The sequence below is a fragment of the Cyanistes caeruleus genome, unplaced genomic scaffold, assembly GCF_971803275.1.
Source record: "Cyanistes caeruleus unplaced genomic scaffold, bCyaCae1.hap1.1 HAP1_SCAFFOLD_76, whole genome shotgun sequence".
Classification (NCBI taxonomy): domain Eukaryota; kingdom Metazoa; phylum Chordata; class Aves; order Passeriformes; family Paridae; genus Cyanistes; species Cyanistes caeruleus.
Window position 1 is genome coordinate 578,156 of NW_028255888.1, and position 27,857 is coordinate 606,012.

Below are 27,857 nucleotides of genomic sequence, written 5' to 3' on the forward strand. Positions count from 1 at the left end.
ATATCATACAGATAGATATATAGATATATAGATATATAGATATATAGATATATAGATATATAGATATATAGATATATAGATATATAGATATGAATATAGCTTGCCAATAATTAAGAATGATTAAAGCACTAGCAAAACTGAACGGGTTATGGGGAGGACTTCTCACCCTACCTCACATATAAAACAAAGCAATTCAAACTAAACTTATATACTGTATGCTTATACATATTCATTCATGTTTCCCGTAAGTCTCTTCCTATTTCCGATTCTTTAATTTTACATCACTGTTCTTCACGGCGCATGTTTCACTTTTTGTTAGGGGGTCTTCAGTCTTCTTTTGGTGGTCTTTGGACAAAGGCTTACACTCATCCTTGTTGTCCTCCAGATAACCTTGCAGGTTTTGTGTGCGTACTAAGCATTGTGTTATGTAAGTAAGCATTGTGTTCCACTAATTAGTCTTACACTTCATAATTTTCAGGCCTGTGCCTGAAGTCATTCCAATTTTGTCCATCTCATGGTCAGTTTTCTCTTGGGACATTACTTATCTCAAAACTACATCCGGTATCTTAATTTTAACATGTAATATCTGTAAAGGGGTCCATCTGCCTTGCAACACCAATTCCCCTGATTGCTTCTAGTAATAACTTTCCAAATAGTTACAATTTTGTTAGCACAAATTATTTCCATTTCTTACACTCCCCAAATTCCACTCCCAACCTCCCCCCTGCTTCCAGCTCAGGATGGTCCCCCAATGAGACTCCTCCCAAAATCCCACCCCCAAGAAACCTCCCCATCACTGGAAAATCCCCCCACATCCCACCCCAAAATTAGGAATCCTCCCTGAGACCCCTCCCCAAATTCAGGCCTCCCCAAAATGCCCCTCCTCACTGTGATCAGGACTCCTCCCCATCAGTGGAGATTCCCCCAAAACCCAAAAAATCCTCCCCAAATCCCCTTCCCAAAATCAGAACTCTGCCAGCACCCCTGAATTTTCCCCCCAAAACTACCAAATTCCTCCCCAAAAAATCCAAAAATTCCTTCCAAATACCCCCAAAACCCCTATACTCTCCCAAAAGTCCCACATCCTCACAAGACTCAAATTCTCCCCCCAAAATTTTCCCCCCAATCCCACCAAATTTTCCACCCCAAAACCCCAGTTTTTTTACCCCAAACCCCAAATCCTCCCCCTAAAAAACCCAAAGTTCTCCCCAAAACCCCAAATTTCCCCCCAAACACCCAAATGTTACAAAAAAAATCCTTAAATTCCTGCCCTAAAACCCCGAAATTCCCCCCAGGAGCTCCAAAGTTTTCCCCCAAACCACCAAATTCCTCAATTCCACTCCAAAACCTGGGAACACCCCCCAAAAAACAGCAACCCTTCCCCAAAATCCCCCCAAAATTGCAACCCTCTCCCCCAAAATCAACAAAAAGGGGGCAGGGGAATGGAGGAAATATTGGGGGAGGGGGTGAACCCCCAGAAAAAAATTGAGGCACCCACCTCCAAAAAATTGGGGGAACCCCCCCCAAAAAAGCTCACTTTGAAAAATGCCAAAACCACCAAAAAATGGCAAAAAATACTGACAAATTAGGGGGGAACCCCCCCAAAATGCATACAAAATGGGGGAACACCCCCTTGAATCCAAGGGATTGTTGGGATTTTTTTTCACAAAAGTGCTGGGTTTTTGGGGGGTGGCAGAGGAGGAGAGACCCCCTCCAAATTCCTGGAGTTGTCCCCAAGACACCATCTGCAGAGGCAGCAGAGGGGGACAAAAAGAGCATTATAGGGAAATTAAGGGAATTTGGGGAGTTTTGGGTGAATTTTAGGGAATTTGGGGATTTTGGAGGTCTGGGGAAGGTCTTAATTTTGCAGGGTTTTGCATTCCAGGGCCGCAGGTTCATGTCCAGGGAGGCTATAGTTACCAGGAACTGGCATGGGACACCAACAAGACGGGATTCTGCTCAGGAAAACATTTATCCAGCTCAGGAACAAACTCAGATCCAGAGACAGCCCCGAACAGAGGCAGGGAGATGGGTTTGGAGAATCAGGGTGGAGTTCAAGGTTAGGGATCACTGGGAACATAGCAAGGGAGAAGCACCAGGGGCCCAAACCAAATCAGAAATCCCTGGGCTGCCATCCCATGAGGGGTCCAGGATGGAGCTTCTTCCTGGGCTCATAGGGCCCATACTCCAAGGCAGAGGGATGGAATTCCCTCTTGCCCACACCTCTCACTTTAATAATGTTCATTTGAAACCAAATCTTTGCCTCCCTGGGCAGGGGCACCTCACACAAAAGCTCACTCAGTAATGGGCTCCCCCTCCCTTCATCATCCCCAAACTTTGGCTGTCTCATTCCAGACCCCACCGCACTTCCCCAATCCCAAGGCCAACCCATCTCATCTCTGCTGGACATCAAAACCTCCTTCCCAACCCCTATTTTGCCCATTTCACCCTTCCCAATCCCTATCCCACCCATCCTGCCCCACCCAATGCCCATCTCACCCCTCCTGATCTGCATCCCACTTCGCCCAGTCCCCTTCCAATCCCATTCCACCTGATGCCTTCAGAAGGCTGACCTAGAACAGAGGCTGCACAGAGTTAAGGATAAAGTTTATTAAAAGGCCTTAAAGGATATACCTTGGGTATACAAGAGCCTGGCCAGGGCTACACCCAAGATCAACCAAAAATGGCCACAAAAATGGATGAACAACTGATTGTAAGGTCTCACATTTTTGTAAGCTTACGTCCATCTGCATATTTGGGTTCATTGTCCAATTACAGCTTCAGATGGTGAAGTCCCATCCTTCTTGTTTTCTTCCTTCAGTCCACCCTTGTTTATGCTTTTGGGCCTGAAACTTGTAACGACTGCCCTTGTTATCAAGCTAGAAAAGGAATTGTTTTGTCTACCTACTCTGTGAAGAGAGCTCACTAACACTTAATATGAAGTTCAAAACTATAAACCTAGACAGTGCAGAATATGAAAAACATGAAAGCTAAAACTTAAGGCATCACACCCTTAGAGGCTGTGGAATTGTATAATTTTGGAGTGGTTTAGAGGTGGTAGATCAAACCCTCTCATCCCTTTGAATGCCAAGAAATGGAGACAACTACACCAAATACCACCACAACCCCCAAGTTTCTCCCTAAATCCCAGATTACCTTGAAACACTAGTAAAAAGTGAGGTTTAAGATGCTTTTGATGAATTTGTTGATTTTTACCCCAATTTTGTCTGTTTTACAAGGATAAAGATGAACCAAAAGATAATTGAAACCAAACTAAAATGACCACCAGCCCAGTGTCTTCCCAACACAGATCACTGGGAACGTGGGTCATCAGGGCTCTGCCCAACGTGGGTCCTCTGATGGGGGATGGAGTTGGGGCAGCACACAACGCTCTTCCTGCACTTGGGGCACTCGCAGGGCTTCCCTTAGTGGTGCCTCTGTTGGTGTCTGGTCAAGTTAGAGCTCTGGGGGAAGCTCTTCCCACACTGGGGACACTCATAGGGCCTCTCCCCGCTGTGGCTGCGCCGGTGGGAGATGAGGTGGGAGTTTCGCTTGAAGCCCTTCCCGCAGTCAGGGCAACGGAAGGGCCTCTCCTCTGTGTGAATCCGCTGGTGCAAGAGGAGAGTGGAGCTGATGCGAAACCTCTCCCCACACTGGAGACATTCATAGGGCCTCTCCCCAGTGTGGGTCATCTGGTGAATGGTCAGTTGGGACCTCTGGCTGAAGGTCATCCCACATTCCCCACACTCATAGGGCCGTTCCCCAGTGTGGGTCCTCTGGTGGATGGTCAGGTAGGAGCTGTTTCTGAAGCTCTTCCCACACTGGGGACACTCGTAGGGCCTCTCCCCAGTGTGGATCCGCTGGTGCCTGACAAGGGTGGAATGGTGCTTGAAGCCCTCCCCACAGTCAGGGCAGCAGAAGGGCTTCTCATCTGTGTGAATCCGCTGGTGCACGAGGAGATGAGAGCTCCTCTGAAACCTCTTCCCACACTCGGGACACTCGTAGGGCCTCTCCCCAGTGTGGCTGCGCTGGTGACGGATGAATTCGGAGTTGCAGCTGAAGCCCTTCCCACATTTCCCACACTCATAGGCCCATTCCCCAGTGTGGATCATCTGGTGGCGGATCAGTTTGCTGCTCGAGCTGAAGCTCTTCCCACACTCCAAGCACTTGTAGGGCTTCTCCCCATCCTGAAGCTGCTCATGGACCACCAGCTCAGAGCCCCGGCTGGATCTCCGGCCGCCTTCCCTGCACAGGGTGGGTCTTTCCTCCTCAGAGCACCCTGGGATGGGTTTGGATCCCCTCCTCCTGTGGGATCTCCAGGGCTTTTCTTCCCCTGGTTGGATTTCTGTGCTGTGGAGCTGGTCAAAACTTCCTCTTCCATGAGGTTCTGCTGCAGGGATTTGTTCTTCCTGGTCTCCATCCTCGGCTCCATGTCTGGGGGAGGAAGGACAAGGAGAGGATGGGATTTGCCTCCGTGCCAGAGGGAAGGGGAAGGAGATCCCCCCAGTGCATCCCCGGCAGGACGGTGTCGGCAGCGGGGTTGTCCTGCAGCCGGGGGCCAGGCTCGGCTGGGAGATGGAGCAGGAGAGAGGGGGAAAGGGGCACTGACTTCCTCCTCACCTGCCTGGGTGTCCCGGGGCATCTTCCTCTTCCTCACAGCCTCCTCTTCCATCTGGCCAAGGTTTGGGAATGGGAAATCCTGGCTTGGGGAAAAATACGATTCATGAGCACATGGGCTGAGGGGGTTCCTTCTGCCCATGTTCATCTCTAGAAATCACCGGGCATCTGCAGTCCATAAAAACCCCCAAACACCCGGATTCAGCCCTGAAAATGCCTCCCAGAAGTTCCCCATCTCTGGTCTCTCCCCTTTGGTGTTCAGGGTTTCCCTCCCATCCGAGCTCCTGGAGGTCATGCTTGCACTGGGGGTCCCCAGTCTACTCAGTCCCTGCCCTCCCCAGGCTGCTGGGAGTGCCAGGAATCTGAGATGTTCCCCGTTTCCATCTCAGCACTTAGGGATGCTGGAGGTTTTTGGGGCTTCAGAGTCCCTTCTCCCCTTATTCTCTGCTTTGGGGTGCAGGGGGTCCAAGGAGTCCCCCCTGCCCCTCTCCAGGCTGTTGAGGGTCCAACAAATTGCAGAGCTCCTCCTCTCTGGGCTCCCCACTTTGGGGTCCTGGGGGACACAGGGCTCTGCTCCTCCAGGCTGCCTCTGCCAGCAGCTGCCACCAGGAACCCCCAATGTCCCCCCAAGGGGCATTTTGCATACAGCTTTGGAGTTCTTCATTCTTCAAACATCACCCACAAAAAAACCCAACCCAGGAACCCTCCAGGATACCAGGGCCAAGCTCCCCCTCCCCTGTCAGCTGTGGGATGCGAGGTGATGATCCCACAGGTGGGGGCTGTGAATTCAGGGAGTGCTGGACCTTGTGATTCCTTCTCCTTTCCCTGATCCTCCTCTGTCCCTCCTCTTCCTCTTCCTCCTGCTCCGCCTCTTCCTCCCTCCTCCACCTCCTCCCTAACACCACTCCCTTCTCCTACTTCCATCCCTTCTTGCTCTCCCTCATCCTTCCACTTCCATCCCTCCCCCTCCTCCCCCAGGAGCAGTGACAACCTCAGTGCCCCATTCCCGAACCCCTCACAGCCCATGGGAGGAGCGGGGATGGAGCCAGGACAGGTCGGGATGGGCAGCGTGGGGCTCTCCACTGCTCCCACCCGCTGGGGGCGGGGGAACCCGGCCTGGGGAAACTGGGAAAACTGGGGGCTGCAGATCCAAACTGGGGCTGGCTGGGGACCCTGGCTGGGGACTGCCAGCCCTTGGGGCTCCTCTGGGGAGATGTGGGAGGGGGGAACACAGAGAGGGCTGGGGGATTCCAGGAGTGGCAGCACTGGCAGGGACTGGTTTGTTCTGGGATCATCCTGGCACTGGCTGAGATTGCACTGGCTGTGTAGTGACATCATACTGGGATATCATACTGGGATCGTCCTGGCAGTGAGTAGGAGCCTGCAGGGGGCAATTGAGACCAGGTTGTGAGGAACTGGGAATATGCCCTGCGCTCCCCAGAACCCCGGCATCGCCCCCCATATGTCTCATAAGTCTCCCCCAAACCCTCCAGGATCCCTGAGTGTCCCCTCAGCGCTCGTTCAGGACCCCCCAAAGCATCTCTGGACACCTGAGTTCTCCCGACCCCACAGATGCCCCTTCCAGACACGGCTGGGAATTCATCTCCCATCATCCCAGAACACAGTTCCGCGCCCAAACCTCCTGCTGTGCCCCGAGCCCCAAAGAGCCCGGTTACAGCTCCCCAGGTTCCCCCCAAGTGCTCCCAAGCCGTATACATTCGCCCCGAGGACCTGCAGCCACGGCTCGGACGCAGAAGTGCTTCCCGAGTGCTTCCCTTCACCGCCAAACGCACCTTCCGAGCCACTTCCGGGACTACATCTCCCATCATGCTCCGCGGCGTCAATAAAACGCTACTGCAGCCGGGACTCCATCTCCCGTCATGCCCCGCGCCCCACCGGAACCCATTGGAGCTGAGCCTATAACTCCCGTGATGCTCCGCGGCACCATGAAAGCATACTATACCGGCGCCTACAGCTCCCATCATCCCCTGCGACCCATAGATTCCCGTTACAGCCCCCCAAGTGCCCGCCCGGTCCCCGAAGGGGCCCCAGATTCCCCTCCCTGACTTCCAAGCGCTCCCCTGGACCCCCAAGTGCTCCCCCAGGCCCCGAATTGTCCCACAGAATCCCTAAGTGCCCACCCGGCTCCCCAAGTGTCCTCCAGACCCCCAGGTTGTCTCTAAATTCCCTCTCCAGACACAAAACTGCCCCAAATGTTCCCCAGAAAAGTCTCCATAGACCCCAAAGTGGCTCCTTTTGCCCTGTGGGAGAAAATCATTAAAAAATATGATCAAAGGACTAAAAATAGGTGTAATTAGCATAATGAGGGAGAAATAGTGATCAATTAATTAATGAAGGGAATTGTGGTACTTTGAACCAAGGACCAATAATGTTTTTTGTTCCTGAAAGTGTATCAATTCTTTCATATAAATATAAAAATTAGGTTCTAAAAACACAGAATAATATTATTATAAAAAACAAAATTTTATTTTTATTAATTAATTAGATTTTATTCATAAAGAAAAAATTCTAAAGAGAAATGTTATCAATGTTTTGGGATGTCAGTCCCACGTGGGCCATGTCAGACATGCTGAGGCTTGGGTGAGGAGCAGGTTGTCGAAACAGGGGCAGCCTGCAAGGGATTCATTCTTCTCTGTGACCAGACTGCCTACGGAGACATTCAGCATCAGGATTGTAAAGAGTAAATCCTGACCTCCTGATCACTACACAAAGATGATTACAGTTTGAACAGTAGAATGTTGTCACCGTAAGGTACCTTCTTTGTTAATATAGCTCATATTGTGTCATGGTTGTTAAATACCAATGTTGTTGTACAACATTGTACAACAACATTGGTAATGTACAACTTTGTACAACATTGTACAACTTCTTTGTTAAAATATTGTTATAAATGAAATTAGAATTTTGACAACTAGGTCCCTTGGCTTAATGGCAGTTTAATTAAAAATTAATACAATTTACCAAACTGAATAGTAATGTGGTATAAAAGAATGCAGTTTAGTAAAATAATACAGTTTAATAAAAAATTAAAATTTATATATATAATCTACTAGTAATTAAGTATGATTAAAGCATAAGCAAAACCCACCAGGGGTACGGAGGCTTCCCACCCTGCCTCACATTCAAAACAAAGCACTTCAAGCTAAACTCATATACTGTATGCTTATACATATTCATTAATGTTTCCTGTAAGTTTCCTCCTATTTCTGATTTTTCTGACTTTACATCATTTTTATTCATGCCACATGCCTCACTTGTTGCGAAGGGGTCTTCAGTCTTCTTTTGGTGGTCTTTTGGTGAAGGCTTCTCCTCTTCCTCATTGTCCTTTGGATAACCTTACAGGTTTGCGTGTGCGTACTAAGCCTTGTGTTATGTTAGTCTACTAATTTGCCTTATATTTACTAATCCTTACGCCCAATGCCTAAATTTCAAGGCCATTTTGGTCTTGAGACACCATTTATCTTCTAAACTACATCCTGTACCTTAATTTTGACATGTAACATCTGCAAAGGGGTACATCTGCTTTGTAACACTGATTCTTGATTGTTTCTAATAATAACTTTAAGAACAGTTACAATTTAGTTAGCACGAACCAATTCCATTTATTACAACTGTAAATACCCCTTATGTCCCTTTTTATTGGTTTCCATGCTAACGGCCTTGCTTTCTTCCTTGCTATGGATAAACTTGTATTTTCTCAATTTCTTCTTTTGCTACCTCAATTGTTTGGCCTGCAGACCAGTTGCTAAGCCCATCCACATTCAGCTCTTAGTCTTCAGAGGGAACCTGTGAGCACAGTGAGAATCTCCCAGTGTGCAAGAGGGTCCCTGTGTGCCAGCTGCAGCTGGGGCCTCAGCCATCTCCTCTCTCAACAGGTTCCCCTCTGCAGCTTCACAGGAAAGGCCAAACACCTCCCTCAGGGACACCTGCACCACACATTTCACATCTCCATGCCCATACGTGATGTCCCTGTCACAGCTGCGTTACCAGCTTGCTGCTGTGCAGATGCTGCCACCACCCAAAGCAAGGCCCTGTGTCCCTGAAGGGACCCGCCCTGCTCTGTGGCCTGGACTGAAGGTGGGTCCCTCCTGCCAGGGCAGGGCCTGACACAGCTCTTCTGTTCCAATAAAGAGATGGAGCTGTCACCCCAGTGTCTGGCTGGTACCACCAGCAAAGCCCACACAGCACCAGCCCTGGCTGAGCTCCATGTCCAGGAGCAGGCGGGGCTGACCACGGTGTGGGCAGGCAGGAGCCAGGCAGGGGCTGCTGTGACCAGTGGCAGGGCCCTGAGGGGCTGGGGGAGTCTGTGTTGAGTGTCCCTGGGCTGAGGGCACATTTCCTTCAGTGGCATCACCTGGGCCTGGACCTCCTCCAGTGCCATGCCCAGGAAAAGAGGCAACCATCAAGAGCATCTCATGGGACAGAACATGACCAGCAATGTCAGCAGGCAAAACCAAGGTTTTCTTTAGCAATGACCCTTTGATGAAGTCAAAGATTTACAATCAGTCCAGTACAGATTGGAGTACAGATGGGAGTACACTCGGGGGGTACAGCCAAGGCCATGAGGTCACAGCAGTCTCTGGGGTGACAGCAGGCTGAGGTGACAGCAGGCTCTGAGGTCACAGAGGTCCCAGAGCCCCGTGGTTGCACAGCACCACAAAAACCAATCAGTCAGTCCTTGACCACGACTGTTGTGGCAGCAGCGGCGGCGGCAGCAGCGGTGCTGACATTGGGACAGCGGTGTCAGGACAGTGGTGGCAGCAAGAGCTGCAGGACTGGCAGTGGGCAAGGCACCATGGCCTTTGCTCTGCGCCTCTTCCTCCTGCTCCTCCTGGCAGTGGCCCTGCCTGACAGGGCTGCCCAGGCTGCTCCGTGGCGAGCACGGCGAGCAGGTGAGCCCAGGGCCTGGCTTCCCTTTCCTGGGACAGCACTTCCTTCTCCCTGGGAAGCATTGGGGATGGTTTTCCCCAGGGCTTGAGGGAGGGTTTCCTCTGTGGGAGGGAGAGAATCCCCAGAGCCCCTGGGCTGGTCCTGCTGCCTCTCCAGGGATGTTTGCATGGGGCCTACAAAGAGGGTGGAGAGTGACCAGAGCCAGCCTAGAGCTCCCCAAGTCCTTCTGCAGCTTTGGCCATGTCCATTGACATCTGGCTCCCACAGCATTACCCAAACCCCTTGCAGTGCCCAGTTCACTAAGGCAGAAGGGCATCCCAGCTCACCATGGAATGATTCTGATCTGTGCTCCCTTCTAGATTGGGATCGTGACATGGGGCATGTGGAAGCCCTAGGACATGACGGTTTGAGACCCATGGAGAATGCTGGAGGCAAGTTCTCAATGTCCCTTTCCGCACAGAATAATCAGTGTCGAAGTGGCAAGAACTTACGTGCCACTTCATTTAAGAGTCTGAAGGTTGATGGATTCTGGAAACATCGCTCTGCTCCCTTCTTGAGCTCTGAGTGATCCCACAGCATTGCTGTCAGTGGGAGGAATGAGTATTTAGCTTTTAATCTCTTCCCATGTGCAATGCCAGTGTCTCCTTCCGTGTGCTCTGTGCAGCCACAGAGAAGATCAGAGAGGGAAGGGGCCGGGCCCAGGGCTGTGCCCCAGGGCTGGGCCTCGTGTGGTTCCTTTGCCAGCCCCAGGGAGCCTGAGGATCTCCTACAGAGCCACAGGAGCTCTTCTGTCCTGCCTTTCTTTGCAGCCAAGCCTCTTGGTGAAGGTGATCTGGCTTCTCAACCCACATCCAAGACTGAGGCTCTGGGAGATGGTGAGGGTAGGTCAAGGCCTTTCCCCCTGGGAGAGCTGCCAGCTCAGAGCCCAAATCACAGCCAGGGCAGCGTCGCTGCAGGTGCCAGGACAGAGCTGTGCACGTGTGTGCCCTCGCCCTGCGTGATCCCCTCAGCACTCCTGTGGCTCAGTGCTGCCTTTGCAGATCAGCAGACATGACAGAAGCTTCTGTGGCTGTTGAGTTACAGGTGTGTCTGCAGGGAGGACTTTCCCAGCTCCTGGGCTGGATGCTGCACGCAAGCCCAGCTCCCGTCACAGGGGTGAGTATTGTGTCCTTGCTGATCCCACAAGCTGAACCCTGATTTTTAAGATCCATTCCTGGGACATGGATATATATATATTTTTAATTAGGTCCTCCAAGAGGAAAGAACAAAGCTACAGGGCACCAGGAACCCCATGAGCCATCCAATACCATGCAGCAAATGCTGAAGGAAATGCTGCAGGGAGGACAAGGTGGGTCCATGTCCCTCAGCCTCCTCCTGACACTCAGCAGCCGGGGGCTTTCTCTGCACATCTGGTCACACCGTGCCCAGCACAGCAGGAAGGGATCCATGGCAGCCTTGCTGCCCCACTGCTGCTTTCATGGCCTACAGGGCTGTTTCCCAGCCTGGCCTGGCTGCAGCTTCTCCCCAGCCTCTGCAGGAAGGCATTTGGCATCAGCTGACAGGGAGCCCAAACTGCAGCATGGGCCATGCACACCCTGAGATCCCTTGCAATTTCCTGGTCTTGGGCTAGATCAGGTGTAGGGGCTGTTTGGAGGAGGGAGGGCTCTGGCCAATCCCATAAGTTTATATGATTTCCTAATCCTTATCTTTGACCTCGACTAGTATCTCATCATGATGATACCACTTCCCTAAAAGGGGAATGGTTCCATCCAATCCAGTTATCACTTTTCCTTTCTCCAGAGATGAACCCAAAGGCTGTGCTGAAGGTGGCGTTTCCCAGAGGAAGCAGTGGCTCATGGGCAGCCTCTGCTGCAGGAAGGGAGGCCATGCCAGGCACAGTCCCAGGAGGTAATTGCTGTGCCTCTGGGCCTGAGCCCTGCTGAGGCTTGAGCTGTAAATCTCTGCTGCTTGGCAGTGCCTGCCTTTCAGGGATGTTGCACAGAGCATGGAAAAGGTGTTGAGAGTGTCCAGGGCCAGCCCAGAGCTGCCCAGGCCCCTCTGCAGCTTTGGCCATGTCCATTGACATGTGGCTCCCATGGCCTTCCACGACCCCCTTGCAGTGCCCAGTTCCCTAAGGCAGAAGGGGATCCCAGCTCACCATGGAATGGTTCTGATCTGTGCTCCCTTCTAGATTGGGATCGTGACATGGAGCATCTGAAAGCTCTGGCACATAATGGTTTGAGACCCATGGAGAATGCTGGAGGCAAGTTCTCAATGTCCATTTCTGCACAGAATTATCAGTGTGAGTGTGGGAAGAGCTCACTCTCATGCTATTTCCCTTAAGAGTCTGAAGGTTGATGGATTCTGGAAACATTGCCCCACTCCCTTCTGGAGCCCTGAGTGATCCCACAGCATTGCTGTCAGTGGGAGGAAGGAGCATTTAGCTGTCAATCTCTTCCCATGTGCAATGCCAGTGTCACCTTCCATGTGCTCTGTGCAGCCACGGAGAAGAGCAGAGAGGAAGAGGCTGGGCCCAGGGCTGTGCCCCGGGGCTGTGCCTCGTGTGGCTCCTTTGCCAGCCCCCGGGAGCCTGAGCTGCTCCTGTTGCTGCTGCCAAGCCCTGGCCCTGCCTGGGGCTCAGTTCAGAGCTGCTGGCAGCTCCAGGGAGTCCTTTCTCCCCTGACTGCCATGCAAGGGGCTCCTTCCATCCCATTGTGGGGACACTGCAGGCACGTGGTCCCCCTGCTTCTGCTCCTGAGTGGAAGGCAGAGAGGAGGGAGTGCCTTGGAGGGCACCAGTCACCCAGGTGCACTCATTGCCACTCTGGACTGATGGAGAAATGGAACTACTTTCCATTAAGGTCCTCCAAGATGGAAGAACAAAGAGATGGAAGACAAGAAATCCCTGGAGGCATCCCAACTTCTGGACAAGATGCTGAGTAATCTGGAGAGACGCCGTGGTGGGTTCATGTCCCTCAGCCTCCTCCTGACACTCAGCGGCCAGGGGCACATCAGGACACGCCATGCTCGGCACAGCAGGAAGGGATCCATGGCAGCCTTGCTGCCCTGCTGCTGCTTTCATGCCCTGCAGGGCTGTTTCCCAGCCTGGCCTGGCTGCAGCTTCTTCCCAGCCTCTGCAGGAAGGCATTTGGCATCAGCTGACAGGGAGCCCAAACTGCAGCATGGGCCATGCACACCCTGAGATCCCCTGCAATTTCTGTCTTGGGCTAGATCAGGTGTAGGGGCTGTTTGGAGGAGGGAGGGCCCTGGCCCAGCCCCAATAACCTGGGTATTTTCCTGACCTTTATCCATGACTTTGACAACTATTGCCTCCTGAAGATACCACCTCCTCTAATGGTGAGCAGTTCTATCTTATCCAGCTGTCCTTTTTCCTTTCTCAAGTGCTGGAGCAGATGTTTGTGCAGATGATGGTATATGCTAGAGGAAGGAATGGCCCTGTGCCAGCTCCTGTTGCAGGAAAGGAGGAGATGCCAGGCCCAGGAACAGGAGGTAATTGCTGTGCTGGGCTCTCCCTCGGCAGGGCTGTGTGCCAGCAGCTCTTCCCTCAGGGCCTGGATGGAGCTCGAGGTGCCGTGGCTTCCAGGCCTCTGGAGCTCATTCCCTGCCCCTGGGAATCGGGACTTGTGCACCAACATCTCTCCCCCTGCAGCTGCTCCTGGAGCTGGCCCTGAGTGCCCAGAGGCCCAAGACACAGGAGCAGCCCCGAGTGGGAGCCCTGCCACGAGCCCAGGGCCACAGCCAGCCCTGGCTCCCAACTGGGCAGGGGATGCACTGGCCCCTTACAGGGCCTGGCTCTGTCCCCTTGGGCTGGGGGAGCTGTCAGAGAGCAGGGAGGGTCAGGGGTGGCAGTGGCTGCTCAGGGATGGGTTTGGCCCGTGTCCCTGGAAGGAGCCACTGCCCAAGCAGCTGTGCTGTCCCTCTCTGGGGACTCTGCTCTCGGCCTTCTGGGCTTTGTTGGGTGGCACAGCCTGTGCCAAGGGGTGGCAAGGTGCCTGCAGGCCCCAGCTCTGGGGAAACAGAGAATGTCCTGGCCGTATCCACCGTGCTTCCAGCTCAGCAATGGAGCACAGCACAGGCTCACGCTGCCCATTGCTCCCACAGATGCACTTGGCAAGTCCAATATAAATGCTGAGAATCCACCAAGCACCCCAAGAGTGTTCTGCCCGCAGGATGTGCGCAAGTCCTGCATGATAGGCACAGCAGTGACACTGTTCACAGTGCCACTTTCCATGGTCCTGTGCTATGTTGGATTCCGGTGGTGGAAGGACAAGAAACGGTAAGTTGTTGTTCATCTCCACCCTCCAGCTTCTTGAAAGGCTGCTCATAGTCAGGAAACATTCCCAGTGAGGCTGCTGTGCACTTGTGGGTAATCAGTGGTTGCCCAAATAACTCTGCTGAGAGTTCTGCTGCTGCCCAGGCCTTTCATTGGCCTCTTAATTGCTGGGCCTTGTCCTGGGGAGCCCGCTGGGGCTGCAGCCAGTGCTGGCTCCCACTGAGGCTGCCTGGCCAAGAGCAGCCCCAGGAGCAGCGGGCAGAGGCAAAGCAAGGTGGGCAGGAGAAAGAGCGGGGACGAGATTGCCCTTGAAAGGCAGAGGCGCTCTGGGGCCCGCTCCTGGCCAGGGACCCTGCCCAGAGCCATCCCCTGGTTGCCAGGGCCTTGAGGGGCAGCTGTCCAGCTGGGCCAAGCTGTGCCAGCAGCTCCAGCCGTGCTGGGGAGCCTTGGCCGCTCTGGGCCCTGCTGTGCAGGAGGGTCCCTGAGTGCCCACGGCAGCTGGGGGCCTCAGCCACCTCCTCTCTCCACAGTCACCCTGCTGCAGCTCCAGCATACCAGCCAAGAAGGTGTGACTCTCCCTTGCCCTCAGGGAGCCCAGAGATTGCCTCGTTCATCAACTCTCAGATGTGGCCTCAGAAGCAGGAGTTGACCTGGAAAGCAGAGCACCAGCACTCCGTGCCTCCCCCACGGCCCCCCAGCCCGGCTGTGAAGAGGAAGCCCCCTGAGATCCCCCCACCTCCTCCCCTCCCGAGCCAGCCACCCTGGTCCAGCTAGGACTGAAAGTGGGACAGCCATGGCAGGGCTTGGGCCACCAGCAGCTTGGGGCATCTGCTCTTGGCTACAAATAACACATTACCTGTGGGTAACAGCCAGAGGCACTTGTCCTACTCTTTTACCTTCAACGGGAAGGGCTGAAGATTCTTCCCATGCCCTGTCTTATCCCTTTTGATTTTCATACAGCTGGGTTCTGGCTGAACCTTTTCAAAGACCTTTATTTACCCTTCATGTTGTAACCCACCTACCAAGGAAAAAAAAAATAAAAGTTTTCTTTCAGTTTAGACTTCAGTTTTAGTGTGGTTGGGCCACTCAAATTTTGAGCAATTAATTTTCCATGGTGCCTCTTCCCTTTTCCTTCCTATCTACCAAAAGTTCATCTGGACATGAAAATCAACAGAATTACTGAGATTCACCTCAAAGCCCAGAGGAGAATCTCACACAAAATATTCTCCCTGTATACTGCACAACAAGAAATATTCAGAGGAAAATACCGTGGCAGCTGAGGCTCCTGGAACTCCCAGAATCCTGAGCCTGCAGAGGAGGCAAACAGCCCTGGCAGAGGCTGAGGGGAATTCTCCTCAGACTCCTCAGAAAGTGTGTCACTTCAGGGGGGGGAAGCTTTTAAACCTTTGCCTTACCTTCCTCCTGTGCTAAAATGCAAGGCTCCTCCTGAGAAAATACTGAGCTACAAACAATTCTCCATTCCTCAACAAAGCTCCTCAGTTGCTCAACTTAAAGAGCAAAACTATATGTCGTCGGAAATTTCCCATCAAAGCCCATTTGCAGAGAAACCCCACCATACGTGAGCAAATATTTATTAGCATTTCAGTTCACTCAAAGGATTGCCCCTTTTTTTCCCCAGAGAGTGTATTAGAACCATTTGCTCTTGACAGGACTCCTTGGATGGCCCCCAGACCTGGCTCCTCACCACGCCCTGCCCAAGGTGTTCATGCAGCCAGGCAGCACCACCTGACTTCGCCACCCTTTTCAGGCCTTGGGCACGGCTGGTGCCACGGTCCCCTCTGGTACCACGGTCCCCTCTGGTGCCACGGTCCCCTCTGGTACCACGGTCCCCTCTGGTGCCACAATCCCCTCTGGTGCCACGGTCCCCTCCTGGCTCGTGGTGTGTCCCTGCTGCTGGAGGAGCCCTGCTCGTGCTGCTGCCTGCGTTCAACAAGGCCGGTGCTACTCCCCAGCTGAAAAGAGACTAAAGGCACTGCTTTGGGCAGCTGGTTGGAACGAGTTTAACACTTCCTCATCTCTATCACAGACCTCCTAAAACCTGTAACTTCTCTTATTCTTTTTCTTCTTCTATACTTCTGTGTTTTTCTTTCCTCACAGATTTCTCAGTCCCCTTTGGGCTGAGCTCCTTTGGGATCCTCCCTCGTGGGCAGTCCCGCTTATCTCAGTTCTCTGGGTTTGAAGAAAAACTCCCAAGTTCATTAGAATCTTGTTTCTCATGTTTATTAGAAGGTTATTACAAAACTTGGCAGGTCTCTCCAGACTATCTGCACAAGCTCAATTCACCACAACCTGGCTCATTTTGCTCTGATGGTACAAAATGGCCCCGAACCACGCGGCTGCCTCATCTTTATATCTATTTCTAACCTTGTTAACTACGGACACGTGTATTGTTTTTCTATTTTAACAACTAAGTTTTCAGTATCTACTTACATAACTAAAACTGCAACTAACTTTCAACCAAACATTCTTTGTGCTCCCCAAAACTGCAGAATCATGGAGAAGAAGGAAGAAGAAGAGCTAAAAAAGACCACACCTTTCTTCCTCCATCTTTACTCCGTGTATTAAACCCCTATAAAATCTGTATTTTTCACCTCAGTGGCATACTAAACATTCTACTACTTTCTACTTAATTTTTTATAAATCCTGGTTTACCCAGGGATATTTGTAAGCCTTTCTGTCAATGGCAAATAGGATTGATACTGTTTTGGAGAATAGGACAGAGAAATGTCTCTCCATTTCTGGATTCCTGTATCTCCCTCTTCTCTTTGCCAAAAAAACCAACTTTTTTCTTTGATTACTTGTTTTAGAATGGCTTCCCTGACCCTGAATGAGTCAAGCAGATGATGTCTAGATTTGACACATTGGTCAAAGCTCTCCAGACATTTTCTCTCGACTGATTCATGGCAAAACTGTGTTGCATAAGGCAACCAACAAAAGATAAGGCACAAATACAATGGCTAATTGATCTTATTCAACAACCTTATCTCTCGCAAAAGTTCTTAAATTTCTGTATTAAACACCCCTCCCTCACAAAGTCCTCAGTCCATAAATTTTGCACGCTGTTTGTTCAATGTCTAAGATGTTGAATGCTGTTTTCATGCTAAATCACGTTTGCATACTGGCTTCTTGATTTCTGGAGTCTTCGTCTGCTTGTTTCTCAGCTTGATACGGTTTCACGCACTTTGCAGGAACCCACTTTGGTCCTGCACCTGTGGAGACACAGGCATATCCTTTTCCTTTTTTGCCTGAAAGGGTACTCAAAGGAGTTTTTAAGCTCCATTCCTGGGGCCAGAAGAGATGTGAGGTGACTGTGACATCGGCACCTGTGTCCATTGTCCCTTGAATTGACACTGTCTTGCCATTTTATGTCAAATTGCAGGTGATTACAGGTCTATCGCGACTTATCTGCTTTACCCAGGTGGCATGAACTTCAGTAGACTCATTAATAGATAAAACTTGCCTGCTGATCAATGGTCTGATTGGATAATTTGCATGCAGAGGCAAAGCAATGGCTTTAGCTACTAAAGGTTTTGCCGAAAGGATCCACGGAGGACATAAAGCTTGAGCTAAAACTGTCAATTCTTCATTCTAGTCTGCAGAAACAACACATGGATAAATAACAAGCCCCAAAATACTGCATCTGTCCTTGCCTATAATCAGGAAGTCTTGCCTCTTTTTTCGATGTTCCGGAGACTCCTGTATGGAGTACTGCATGATCCTCATTCAAAAAACAAACCAAGTTGGACGTTGCCAATTCACATTGTGCACCTGGTGGCAATAAGCCTGGATCACTGGGAAATTGACAAATGGTCTTGCTGAGGGAATCTGATTGGCGTTCCCTGATGATCACTCTCTGACCGGAGGCCTTTAATGGAATTGACTTTGAGGCTGTCGCTCCATCTCCATTTGTGTCATCATGTGGTGACTCTTTGCACTGTTTTTGGAGTTTCCCAGCAGAGCTAGAGGTTTTCCCTCTACATGTGTTTTTGAATAGCATTGGCTGGGATGATGTTTTCCTCTTCGGCACCTGGGACAAAGGCTTTGTACTTTTTTCTGCAATGGGCAGCTCTTTTTCATGTTTCCCAGTTTCCCACATGGAAAGCGTGCTCCCTCATGAAGCGATGTTTCCATCACAACTGCACAGCTGAGTCACTGAAAACCTGACTCCATACTCTTTACTATTTTCATAAATCCTTCCAGTTGTTCTTCGAGCATTCTCTCGAATTCTTCTGTTGAAACACTCGCAACATGCGGAGTGCCTATCTTGCTACATGCCTCTATCATTTCTTCCATGGTTGGATATCCAGGCAACGCACTCTCAGTACGTCTGCACTCTGCATTAGCATTTGCGAAGGCACGGCCTTGAAGCATGTGTGGCTTCACCTTTTCATCCATCACCTGCTGGTCAATCACCTGTGTGAGGTGATCAATGAAGGTAGTGAAAGGCTCTGAAGGGTCTTGCTTCACTTCTGTGTAGATGCCTTCTGAGGTTCCAGTAGGTTGAATTTGCAGCAGTGTCTTTTCAGATGCTTCTACAACATCTCGAAGCACTTCTGGAGGCAGATCTGCTATTTGAATTTCTGGCTTGTGATACGGCACATTTACTCCTGCCATTTGAGTTGCTGTGATGTCTGCATATGGTCCTCTTGCATATTTGTTCCTCAGTTCAAGGAGAGCTTTTCTCCATCTTGAATTCCACAGTATATATTGGGAATCTGTGAAAATTGTTGAGGCTATATACTTGCAGTCATATGGTGTCATTTCATGGCTGAGGAAAAGACCTCTTAATAATTGCTGAAAATATGGAGAACCAAGTCCTTTTCCTTCCACAGCATCTAATAAATCCTTTAAAAGACAGCGATCCACAGGCTCCCATCTAGGAACATCATCTCTTCTTCCAAGCCACACTGGTAATACTGTAATGTCCTCAGTTTCTCTGAAAGCATCAGCTCCTTCCTTGAGAAGTACCTGCATATCAGGTCCTCCCCCTCCTCTTTGAGGGAGATTTGATATAGATTGTAGCTTTGGTTGTTGAGGAGCTGTAGGTAAAGTAGAAAAATACAGTGGTTGTGGATTGTGAATGCACACAGCTTCCTTTAAATCTTGAAAAACAGGAGAAAATTGTAATCTTGTCGAAGAAGAGATGTCCTGTCCTGAGAACCAGTCCTTTGGAGCAGTCTTTTGAAAAGCTGAAATATCGGCTTGAAGCAGAGAATGTGGCATTTGAATCGATGACAGAGGAATTCCTTCGCCTGCTGTTGTTGATATTGCGTCGTTTTTGTCTAAAATATTCTCGATTGTATTTGTAGAAAAAATTAGAAGCTGCTGTGATGCTTTTTGCCCACAAGGTAGCGCTGCTACTCCATGAATTCGCTCTGGCTTCAGTTTTATAAACGGCTGAGCCTCCAACGGGTTTTGTACCATTCGAAAAAAATTCTAAAATTCTAAAAAATTCTAAAATCCCGTATTTAGAGAGGAATTCCTTTTTAGAAGATAAATCCCTTTTTGGAATTTATGGATTTTAGTACTTTTTAGTACTTTTCCAAACTGCTCCCTTTGCTTTCCATAGTAATCGCAACACCCTCTGCTTTTTCAGCTTTCCCCCACACCTCTCCCTCTTTTCCCAAATCCTCTGAGGGGTTGGGATCAGGGGCTCCCACGCTGTTGAGGGATTTGGGGGTTTCCCTTGCTTTTGGAAAGGGCAGTTCGGATCTGGGTGGCTGGGTTTCCTCTCCCCCTGTTCCACCCCCTTGGCAAGGCAGTTTTGGAAAATGACTGTGATACATTACATTAAAGAGAGTATGACTTGTTTCTGTCATATTTCCATGGACACACATTCCCGGGGTTTCTAACTCTTTTAACCTCATATTTGCATTTGCCTATATATAGGGTTCAAACAATTGCTCCTTGCTAATGGTGGGGTAATTCTCTCTCACCCAGACCAGTAAAAATTCCAACTCTTTCGTTGGAATTTCATGTAAGGACTGCTCTATTATTTTTTCTAATTTTTGTAAAATTGCCTGTTCCTCCTTAGAAATATTCCATCTCATCTCCTAGGTTGGACAGAGCTTACCAGACCTGCTGGCTATCTCTTCAGATTACTGACCAGCAGAATACGATGTTTCTGTGTCCTGGGCCCTTGAAATTCTGGAATTTGATAGCAGATATTTTCATCCAGATGGATTTCCTTCAGGAACTGGCTGCTCTGATCCAGGCAGGCTATGATCGAATCCTTTGAGCTCTTACTGACCGACAGATATGGGACACCTCTTGTTGCTGTGGAATCTTGGTCTCCTCAGGGCTAAGCCCTTCTGGGATACCTCCTCAAAGGGGAGTTTCCCTTATCTCAGTTCTGTTTCAGGAAAGATTCTCCAAAGGCTTGTTTGCTTCTTGTTTCTTGCGTTTATTAATATTTATTATCAAAAGACGTGGCAGGTCTTCCCCAGACTTTCTGCACAAGTTCAGTCCACCACAGCTTTGGCTCTAGTTTGCTTGAATAGCACAAAATGGCCTTGAACTGCATAGCCTTTTTATCTTTATTCTTAATCTTTCCCAATTAAGTATAGACACGTAAATTATTTTTCTTAGTGACCCTATGACCCAAGACGTTGTGTGCTGCACTGCGGCATTCTCTATCCAATCACCTGCTACTGCCCAAAAACCTCTAAAAGAAGAAGATGAAGAAGAAAGAAGAAGGAAAAGCGATAACACCCTAAAGTAGCCATTTTGTCTTCTTGTTTTCTGTTTTCTAAACTAGCTTATACACTAAACTTTAACTTTTTTCACCCAGTGACTTAAGAAAACTCTCTAATCTACACACACTTTTAGTTTTTCTACTTAATTTTAAAAGTTGTTTTCATGCTGTTCAATGAAATTCAATGTTTTCTTGGATGTCAGAGCTAGGCACCAGAGACAAGGGCACACTCTGTGCCTCAGACTCCAACACAGATCCTTTAGGTGCTCACTTTTCATCACTCTCTAATTTATACAAAAGCTACCACTGGCTACACTTTTGAATCACATGACCTTGCTTCAAAAAAAGACCCTCTAGGATTCTTTCTAATGTGCTGAAATACATTCTAGTGGACTCATTTCAATAACAACTTTACTTCTTGTGTTATTCATTCTTAATGCTATCTACATTTCCAAACTTAGCAGTATCTATTAGTAGTTCTTCTCTTTTCCTTATCTTTATTCCCTGTATACTACACCTTACACACACTGGCTATCTCTGAGTCACCCAACACCAATATTCTTTTTTATATTACTAACAAGCAATGCATACAAAAGGATGACATGTTCTGCACAATCTCCAAGGAATTGCAGTATGACACGACATAAAACGAGTTTCTGAAAACACTGCCTAAAGTAATCATCAGAAGTATATGCTGATGTAAGCCTGGAGTTCACAAGCCTTGACTGTTTACATGGTTTCTAAAACCTCATGTAACTGTTCAGTGTTGTTCAAACACTTGTCAGACTCAGAGGTGCTTGATGCTGTCACCATTTCCTGGGAGAAGCTGTCCCAGTGGCTGACCATGCTCTGGGTGAAAAACCTTTTCCTGATATTCAAATATAACCTGCCCTGAGCCAGCTGCCTGCCCTTTTCTTGACTCCTGTCACTGGTCACAAGCGTGAAGAGATCTGCACCTGCCCCTGTGATTCCTTTCAGGAGGATGCTGAAGACCCCAAAGACTCTCTTTAGTCTCCTCTTCTCTGGGCTCAACTAAGTGACCTCAGCTGCACCAAGGCCTTCCCCTCCATACCCTGTCCCATCCTTGCTGCCCTCCTTTGCATTCTGTCTAATGGCTTGATAGCTTTGGATATTGTGCTGCCCAAAACTGCACCTCTCTGCTTTCAGTGCTTCTCCTGGCTGCTCCTTCAGGCTGCTGGCACCATCAGCAGAGACACAGAACAGCTTCTCCTGCCAGAGTTAGCCCTGTCATCTGCACTTCCCCACATGTCTGCCTTGATGTTCACTGGGGACCTCCCTGGCAGGTTCAAAAGCTAAACTTGAACATTTTTCACATGCTTGCTTAACATATTTATTCACTTACATGAGGCGTATTTCTGCTGAAACTACAAACTTCTATTCTTACTTCAAGTCTGTGCAACTTTATAGTTCTAAAGCTTCAAGCCTTCTCCAAGGTCTCAGGTCAAACTTTGCATCCATCTCTATCTCGGAGCCTGTATGCTCAAGGCCTTGAAAGCTTTCTATGCCTGCATTCCCCACATCTGCCTGTGTCACAGCCTGTGCGGGTTTAGGATGGTCACCAGACAGGACGTGTCCAAAGGAGGCTGTGCCAGCTTCTGTGCAAGGCCCCGTGCCCTTCCTGCTGCGGCTGTGTCGGCAGCCCTGGGGCTCCTTCTGCTGCCCTGAGCCTGCAGAGCAGGGCAGCGTTTGCTGATGGTTTGAGCTGTTCTTAAAGATCCTGTCAGGTGGCCTTAGACATTTGGAGTGAGGGATTCCTTCCAACTGGGCCAATTTGGGGGGGCTGGGGGTGGCCTGAGGGCAGGTGGCCGTGTGTGCAAGGGCCCTTTGTGACATGGTGCAGTATGGTCACCATGGCATGGCACAGGACAGGGTGTCAAAGGGCCCATGTGACATGTGGTGACATAGGAGCTGGTGGTGACACAGCCACACCACAGTGCTTGGTGCATGCGACAGGACAGGACACACCAGAGCGGTGCTGTGAGGAGCCCCTGCACAGCACACTCGCTTCTGTCAGACCCGGAGCTTTTCTGAAGTGTTATTCCTACACGTGACCTCGAGGCCAGACCTCAGTCCTTGACGAGGAGCCTCCCGTCCTTGTGGCAGGAGGCCTCGAGACCCAAGAGCAGGACTTGTCCTGTGGTCTTGCCAGGACTTCAGTCTTGCAGGTGCCTTCCAGCCACAACTACAGCACTTGCCGACGTGAAGCTGTTGCAAGGCATCGCTCCTGCAAGTAGCCATAAATCCAATCACTGGCATGGAGCAGAGAGCCCTGAGAGCACCCAAACTGGCCTGGGTGGAGGAGGAGGAAGAAAGAGGCCCTGGAGCTTCCCCAGCACAGACTAAAGAGGTGCAGCAGTTCCAGCTGCTACAGGAGGGTGAGTGGCAGAGCTGAGCCACAAGGCTGGGGCCTGCATCCACCTGGGTCCTGTCCCATCCCATCCCATCCCATCACATCCCATCCCATCCCATCCCATCCTCTGGGGACACACCCATGGACAGGACCAGAGAAGGGCCAAGGCTGTGCCTTGCCAGAGGCTCTGCTGCATTAACCGGGGGCATCCCAGAGCTGTCCCTGCCTGGGGAGTGCACGGCTGGGCTGTGTTCTCTGGCCTCTCCTGCAGACCCTCAGCTCTGGCTGCTCTTTGCCAGATGCAGCCATGGACCAGACTCAAGAGCAGGATCCCACCTGTGGCCTCATCTCCAGAACAGCGCAGGTACCTGCAGCCATCCCCACCTGGGCTGGGCCTGCTGGCACTGCCCAGCCCAGCACCGAGCTTGGAGCACTCCATGCAATATCCCTCTCTTCCCGACCTTCTTTCTCCTGCCTGACTTGCAAATTCATGAAATGCATTTGGCAGGAAGAGACCAGCATCATGGGCATTGCGTCCATGGAAAACTGTGATGTCTACACCACTGACACCAGTGCTGCCATGCTGAAATGGATTTTGGAGAAGGCTCTTTCCAGTCCAAAGCAAGTAAACCCTGTGGCCAGGGTTTGATCCTCCAGGAATTGCTTGGCCTCCCAAGCCACGCCTGCTGCTCACTCTAAGCCTTGGAGGCCATTGCAGTGTGATGAGAAGGAAAGCACTTCTCTGGGGAAGCTGGGGACATTCCTGACTCCTTCTGACAGCTTTCCAACTCTCCCCATGCCTTCTCCAGGTGCCTGCCATCGTGAGGTGCATCCACCAGGTGCTCATGACCAATGAATCTGCTGAGCACAGGCTGGAGAGGACCCTGCTGGATCTCACCGAGGCACAGCCCGACGATGTGGTCATTACTCTCCTGCGTGTGGCCCCAACGTGTGACAGGTATGGGGCCCACCTGTTCAGAGGGCTCACGGCTCCCCAGCCCATTGCCCTGTACAGACTGGCCCAGGTGTGTCACCAACAGAGACTTCCAGGGGCCTCTGGCTGCTCCCTTTTCCAGCCCAGGCATGTCAGCCCCTGAGCCTGCTGCCATGCTGCCACCCTGCCCCTCAGCAGCCTGTCCCCACAGGCCTGGGTTGCCTGGCTGCTGCTGCTGCTGCTGCTGCTGCTGAGGGGCAGTGGGCAGAGGCAGAGCTGGCAGCCAGCTCAGCTCCCTGCTGCTACCCAGGCCATGGGGATGTGTCTGAGACCCTGTGCCTGACATGGAGCTCTGACCCTGCAGAGCTGCAATGACCATATGGAAGAGGATCTTGTGCTCGCCCAGGACTGCACAGAGGGCACTCCTGATACTCCTGGGTGTGCTGGGGGACTGGCCACAGCACAGCAGCTGCACATCGGATTGGGAGACCACGGGTGTCTTTGCCCTGGCTGTGAGTTTCTGGAACTGGCCTGCACTCACCCCAAGGCTGCCTCTCCAGCAGCTCTGCACCCTCCTTCCCCCACTGCATCTCCCTGCCTCGGGCACTGGGCTGAAACCTGGCCTAGGGGCAGCTTCAGGGCCACCAGGCCAGGTTCTCTCCCTGCGTCTTCCCCGTCCTCTCCCTGCCACACTCAGGCCCTGCTACATGGACACCTGGACACTGAGCGCTGTCTCAGGCTGCTTTGTCCCCTGCAGGCAACTGTGGTGATGTGGAAGATCCTCCAGGTGCCCTGCTGGCCAGAAGCTTTAACAGTGTATTTCCCCCAGCTCTTTGTGCATCTGCTCCTCCAAGTGTTCTTCAGCACAGAACAGATGCCAGAGGAGGGCTGGAACTTCTGGAAGAGATGCCAGGAAGAACACGGCTTTGCCACCAGCCCCAACAGGTGCTCCATCCCAGTCCACCTGTCCCTGCCACGTCCCAAGGGCAGAAGCCAGTGCTCCCAGCATGACCTGGACTTTGCTGTGCACACAGGTTTGCAGTGCAGACCCTCAAGTTTCTCCTCTGCCAAATGCAGCATGAGGAAGCCGTGCTGTCAATGGAACACAAGTGTGGCTGGGACACGCTGCTGTGTGCTGACACCCACCACTGTGCCGTGGGTCTGCTGGCCAGGTGAGACCCCCTTCTCCCCACTGCCTCTGGCATTTCTGCCCTGGGCCCAGGGCCTGGCCCAACACAGTACCCATGCTTGTGGGCCAGAGGGCCTTGTTAGCAAGGGATGGCCAAGCAGACTGGGAAAAGGCTGGGAGAGGAAAGAGCCCACAAGGAGCTGCCTCCCAAGGAGCCCATATCCATTCACAGCTTTGGGGGGAAAGACCAGGCCCATGGGAGTGAGTCCCCTGGCAGAGATTTGCTCAGGGTCCTGGTCCCATTTTTACCCTGTCAGGGAGATGCACCATGCTTCTCTAGGGTTGTATTCCAGAACTGCATTGCACTTCCTCTGGCTGCTCAGCACACAAGAGCCACACTGGGATCTGCCTGCCCTGGCATTCCTTGTGGAGGTGAGCCTGATGGCCAGCACTACCTCCCTGTGATGCCTGCCAGCTCTCTGCCCTCTCATAGCCCCAGCTGCCTGGGACGCTGCCTGTGCCCTGTGCTGCTGCCCGGGCCCGGCCCTGTGCGGTTCCAGGCTTCTGCCGGCTGGCTTCCCTGTCACTGCCCTGTGCCTTTCAGATCCCGGAGTACCTGGACTCCAGTGAATGCAGTGACAGTGTTGTGCAGGTCTCCTCAAGGTGCCTGCAGAGCGAGTGCAGGGAGAGGCGTCACCTGGCACTCAGGGCCCTTCTCAAGTTCATTGACCATCCCTCCATGGTGAGAAGGGGACAGTGGCTGAAGCTGGGGAATGCAGTCACTTGGGCTTGGCTGGGCTTGGAGCTCTGAGGCAGCTGCTCCCAGCTCTCCTGACTCCTGCTTCAGCTGCCCCAGTGCTTCGGGATTGGCCTTTGCACTCTGGGTTCTGCCACAGCAGCAAGCTGCGATTTCACACACTTGTGTTCCACACAGGCGAAAAAAATGTGGAGCCTGACTGAAACACTCATGGACCTACTTCAGGACAAGGATACAGACATAATTGGGATGTCACTCATCATACTCAGCTTCATATTCACCTACAAATACATTGTGGTACCCAGCCCCATTGCCCTGCAGCTGGCTGAGGCGCTCCTGCCGCTCTTCGACCACGTAAGGCTCTGTGCCCTCAGCCACGGGCACTGAGTGCTGCCCAGACACTTTGTACTCTGTGGATTTTCAGGCCTGTGCCAATGTGAGCCTGGAGCACACAATGCTAACATCAACTAACATCATTTACCCTTCCTTTCTTACAGGAGAATAGCCAGGTCCAGCTGCTCTCTATAGGGCTCTTCCAAGTTACAGTGGATTTTTTGGGAAGGGGAAGAAATCCTTTGGAGATGCCTGTGTGCCAGAGCCTCCTGCCCCTGTTCTTCCATTGCCATGATGAGAACCAGCGTGTGGCAGAGGTGAGGATTCGTGGGCTGCTGGTGTTGCTCTGGGAGGGAGCTGGGCTGCCTCCTGCCCTGGTGCCTTGCCGGCCGCTGCCTCCTCCAGGCCTTGGCACAGGGACGCGGCTCCTGTGCCCTGGGCTGTGGGGCCAACTTTGGGTCTCTGCTGCTCTCCAGGCCTCCCTGGAAACGCTGCATTGTGCAGCCAAGTTCCTGAAGAGGAGGGATCTCCAGAAGCTGGAACAGGAGAACCTGTGGATGTTGGGCGACATCCTGGTAAGGGTGGCCTGCAAGCCCCAGCCTCAGGCTGGAGAAGCCCCCTGCCCCTGGTGCCCAGTGTGTGGGGCTGGCCGGGCCTCAGGGCTGGGCGGGCACGGGAGGCCGGGGCTGGGGCACAGCCGGCGCCAACCCTTCCCTCCTGCCGCTCTCTGCAGCTGGCACAGGACAGGAGCCGAGCGGCCGAGCACCTGCGCCGGGCCCTGCCGTACCTGCAGAGCCCACAGGAGTCCCTGCGAGCGGCGGCCATCAGGTTCATGGGTGAGCCACGAACCTGGCTGGGCTCCCTCCCCGCCCCGCCGCAGCTCGGCCCCAGCCGCGGCTGCTGCCCCGGCAGCGGCACCCGGGCCCGGCGCCCTGGAGCCCCGGCTGCCCTCGGGGCTGCTGCCGGCTTCTGGCAGCCGTACCCTTGGGCGTCAGGATGCGGCAAGGGCCCGGGCTGAGCCCTGCCGGGCCAGGAGGGCGTGTGGCCCCAGGGCTGGCAGCGCCGCTGGCAGGGAGCTGTGCCGCTGGGGCCCTGACAGGCTCTGTGTTCCCAGAGATGGCCGGGCGGCTCCTGAGGGGGCAGCAGGCAGAGCTGCAGCTCATCTCCGAAGGTGAGTGAGGGCAGCGGGCTGACAGTGGCGGCTGGCGGGGGGAGCTGCAAGCCCTGGCCCGGCTGCGGGGGGCTCTGCTCCCTGTGCGGATGAGGGGCGGCGTGGGCAGAGCACACCGAGATTTCAGGGGTACGTGGGGCATTCGTGGCCAGCAGCTTCGGGCTGATCCCCTTGGTCCGTGCTCCCTGCTGGCCATGGCAAGAGCCGGCTGGGATGGCCCTGGCAGGGGGCTCTCGTTGGGTCACCGCAGGTCTGGGATCTGACCGTGGCTCTGTTGCTCTCTCTTCCAGCCCTTGAAGCCATGGCAGGTGACATCAGCCTTGAGGAGGGAAGCCTGGCCAGTGAAACCCTGGACCTTCTCAGGGCAGGAGACCGTGCCCCGGTGTCCGTGTTCGTGAGGCTGAGAGATCAGCTCCACAGGGCATGGAGGTCACGGCCTCGTCCGTGGGGCTGTGCCTGGCTGTGCTGCTGGAGCTCCACTGAGACGTGACCTGGGAGCCTCTGTCTGCTGTGGCCGCCTGAACCAGCAGGCATTTTCCATTTATTTCCAGTCTGTCCTTTTCATGTTTTCAGTTTTCTGTAGTGTTTAAATATAGGATATGTTCTAAGAAACAGACTGCAAGACT

At 52.1% G+C, this 27,857-nt stretch overlaps 4 protein-coding genes across 4 annotated transcripts in view; 3 read left to right on the forward strand and 1 right to left on the reverse strand.

The window, feature by feature from the left end:
- The window catches only part of LOC147646881 (uncharacterized), a 450,805-nt gene that overhangs the window by 285,706 nt on the left and 137,242 nt on the right, over positions 1-27,857 (forward strand). The window lies entirely within an intron of this gene.
- LOC147646889 (uncharacterized) lies at positions 2,596-5,504 on the reverse strand. The gene is made up of 2 exons (XM_086872809.1): positions 4,621-5,504; positions 2,596-4,434 (listed from the first exon to the last, which is right to left on the reverse strand). Exon 2 carries the CDS (start codon positions 4,110-4,112, stop codon positions 3,426-3,428), a length of 687 nt encoding a protein of 228 aa, XP_086728935.1. The 5' UTR covers positions 4,113-4,434; positions 4,621-5,504; the 3' UTR covers positions 2,596-3,425.
- Positions 9,285-14,879, forward strand: LOC147646890 (uncharacterized). Its single transcript, XM_086872776.1, has 11 exons — positions 9,285-9,530; positions 9,888-9,959; positions 10,338-10,409; positions 10,612-10,683; positions 10,775-10,876; positions 11,329-11,436; positions 11,720-11,791; positions 12,389-12,487; positions 12,930-13,037; positions 13,650-13,824; positions 14,352-14,879. The coding sequence occupies exons 1-11, from the start codon at positions 9,434-9,436 to the stop codon at positions 14,593-14,595; spliced, it is 1,221 nt and encodes a 406-aa protein (XP_086728902.1). The 5' UTR covers positions 9,285-9,433; the 3' UTR covers positions 14,596-14,879.
- LOC111944982 (maestro heat-like repeat-containing protein family member 7) lies at positions 22,419-27,843 on the forward strand. Its single transcript, XM_086872754.1, has 15 exons — positions 22,419-22,932; positions 23,207-23,271; positions 23,416-23,532; positions 23,717-23,865; positions 24,206-24,353; positions 24,599-24,786; positions 24,876-25,013; positions 25,288-25,402; positions 25,575-25,712; positions 25,905-26,081; positions 26,225-26,377; positions 26,537-26,635; positions 26,794-26,896; positions 27,175-27,231; positions 27,522-27,843. Exons 1-15 carry the CDS (start codon positions 22,812-22,814, stop codon positions 27,719-27,721), a joined length of 1,968 nt encoding a protein of 655 aa, XP_086728880.1. The 5' UTR covers positions 22,419-22,811; the 3' UTR covers positions 27,722-27,843.

Bases quoted from the DNA above. Each gene is read 5' to 3' on its own strand.
- LOC147646889 (XM_086872809.1), bottom strand. From the start codon at position 4,112: ATGATCCACACTGGGGAATGGGCCTATGAGTGTGGGAAATGTGGGAAG.
- LOC111944982 (XM_086872754.1), top strand. From the start codon at position 22,812: ATGGAGCAGAGAGCCCTGAGAGCACCCAAACTGGCCTGGGTGGAGGAG. The intron at 25,014-25,287 runs GTGAGACCCCCT...TTACCCTGTCAG, and splicing joins GCCGTGGGTCTGCTGGCCAG to GGAGATGCACCATGCTTCTC. The intron at 26,082-26,224 runs GTAAGGCTCTGT...CCTTTCTTACAG, and splicing joins TCCTGCCGCTCTTCGACCAC to GAGAATAGCCAGGTCCAGCT.
- LOC147646890 (XM_086872776.1), top strand. From the start codon at position 9,434: ATGGCCTTTGCTCTGCGCCTCTTCCTCCTGCTCCTCCTGGCAGTGGCC. The intron at 11,792-12,388 runs GCAAGTTCTCAA...CTTTCCATTAAG, and splicing joins ACCCATGGAGAATGCTGGAG to GTCCTCCAAGATGGAAGAAC. The intron at 13,038-13,649 runs GTAATTGCTGTG...TTGCTCCCACAG, and splicing joins GCCAGGCCCAGGAACAGGAG to ATGCACTTGGCAAGTCCAAT.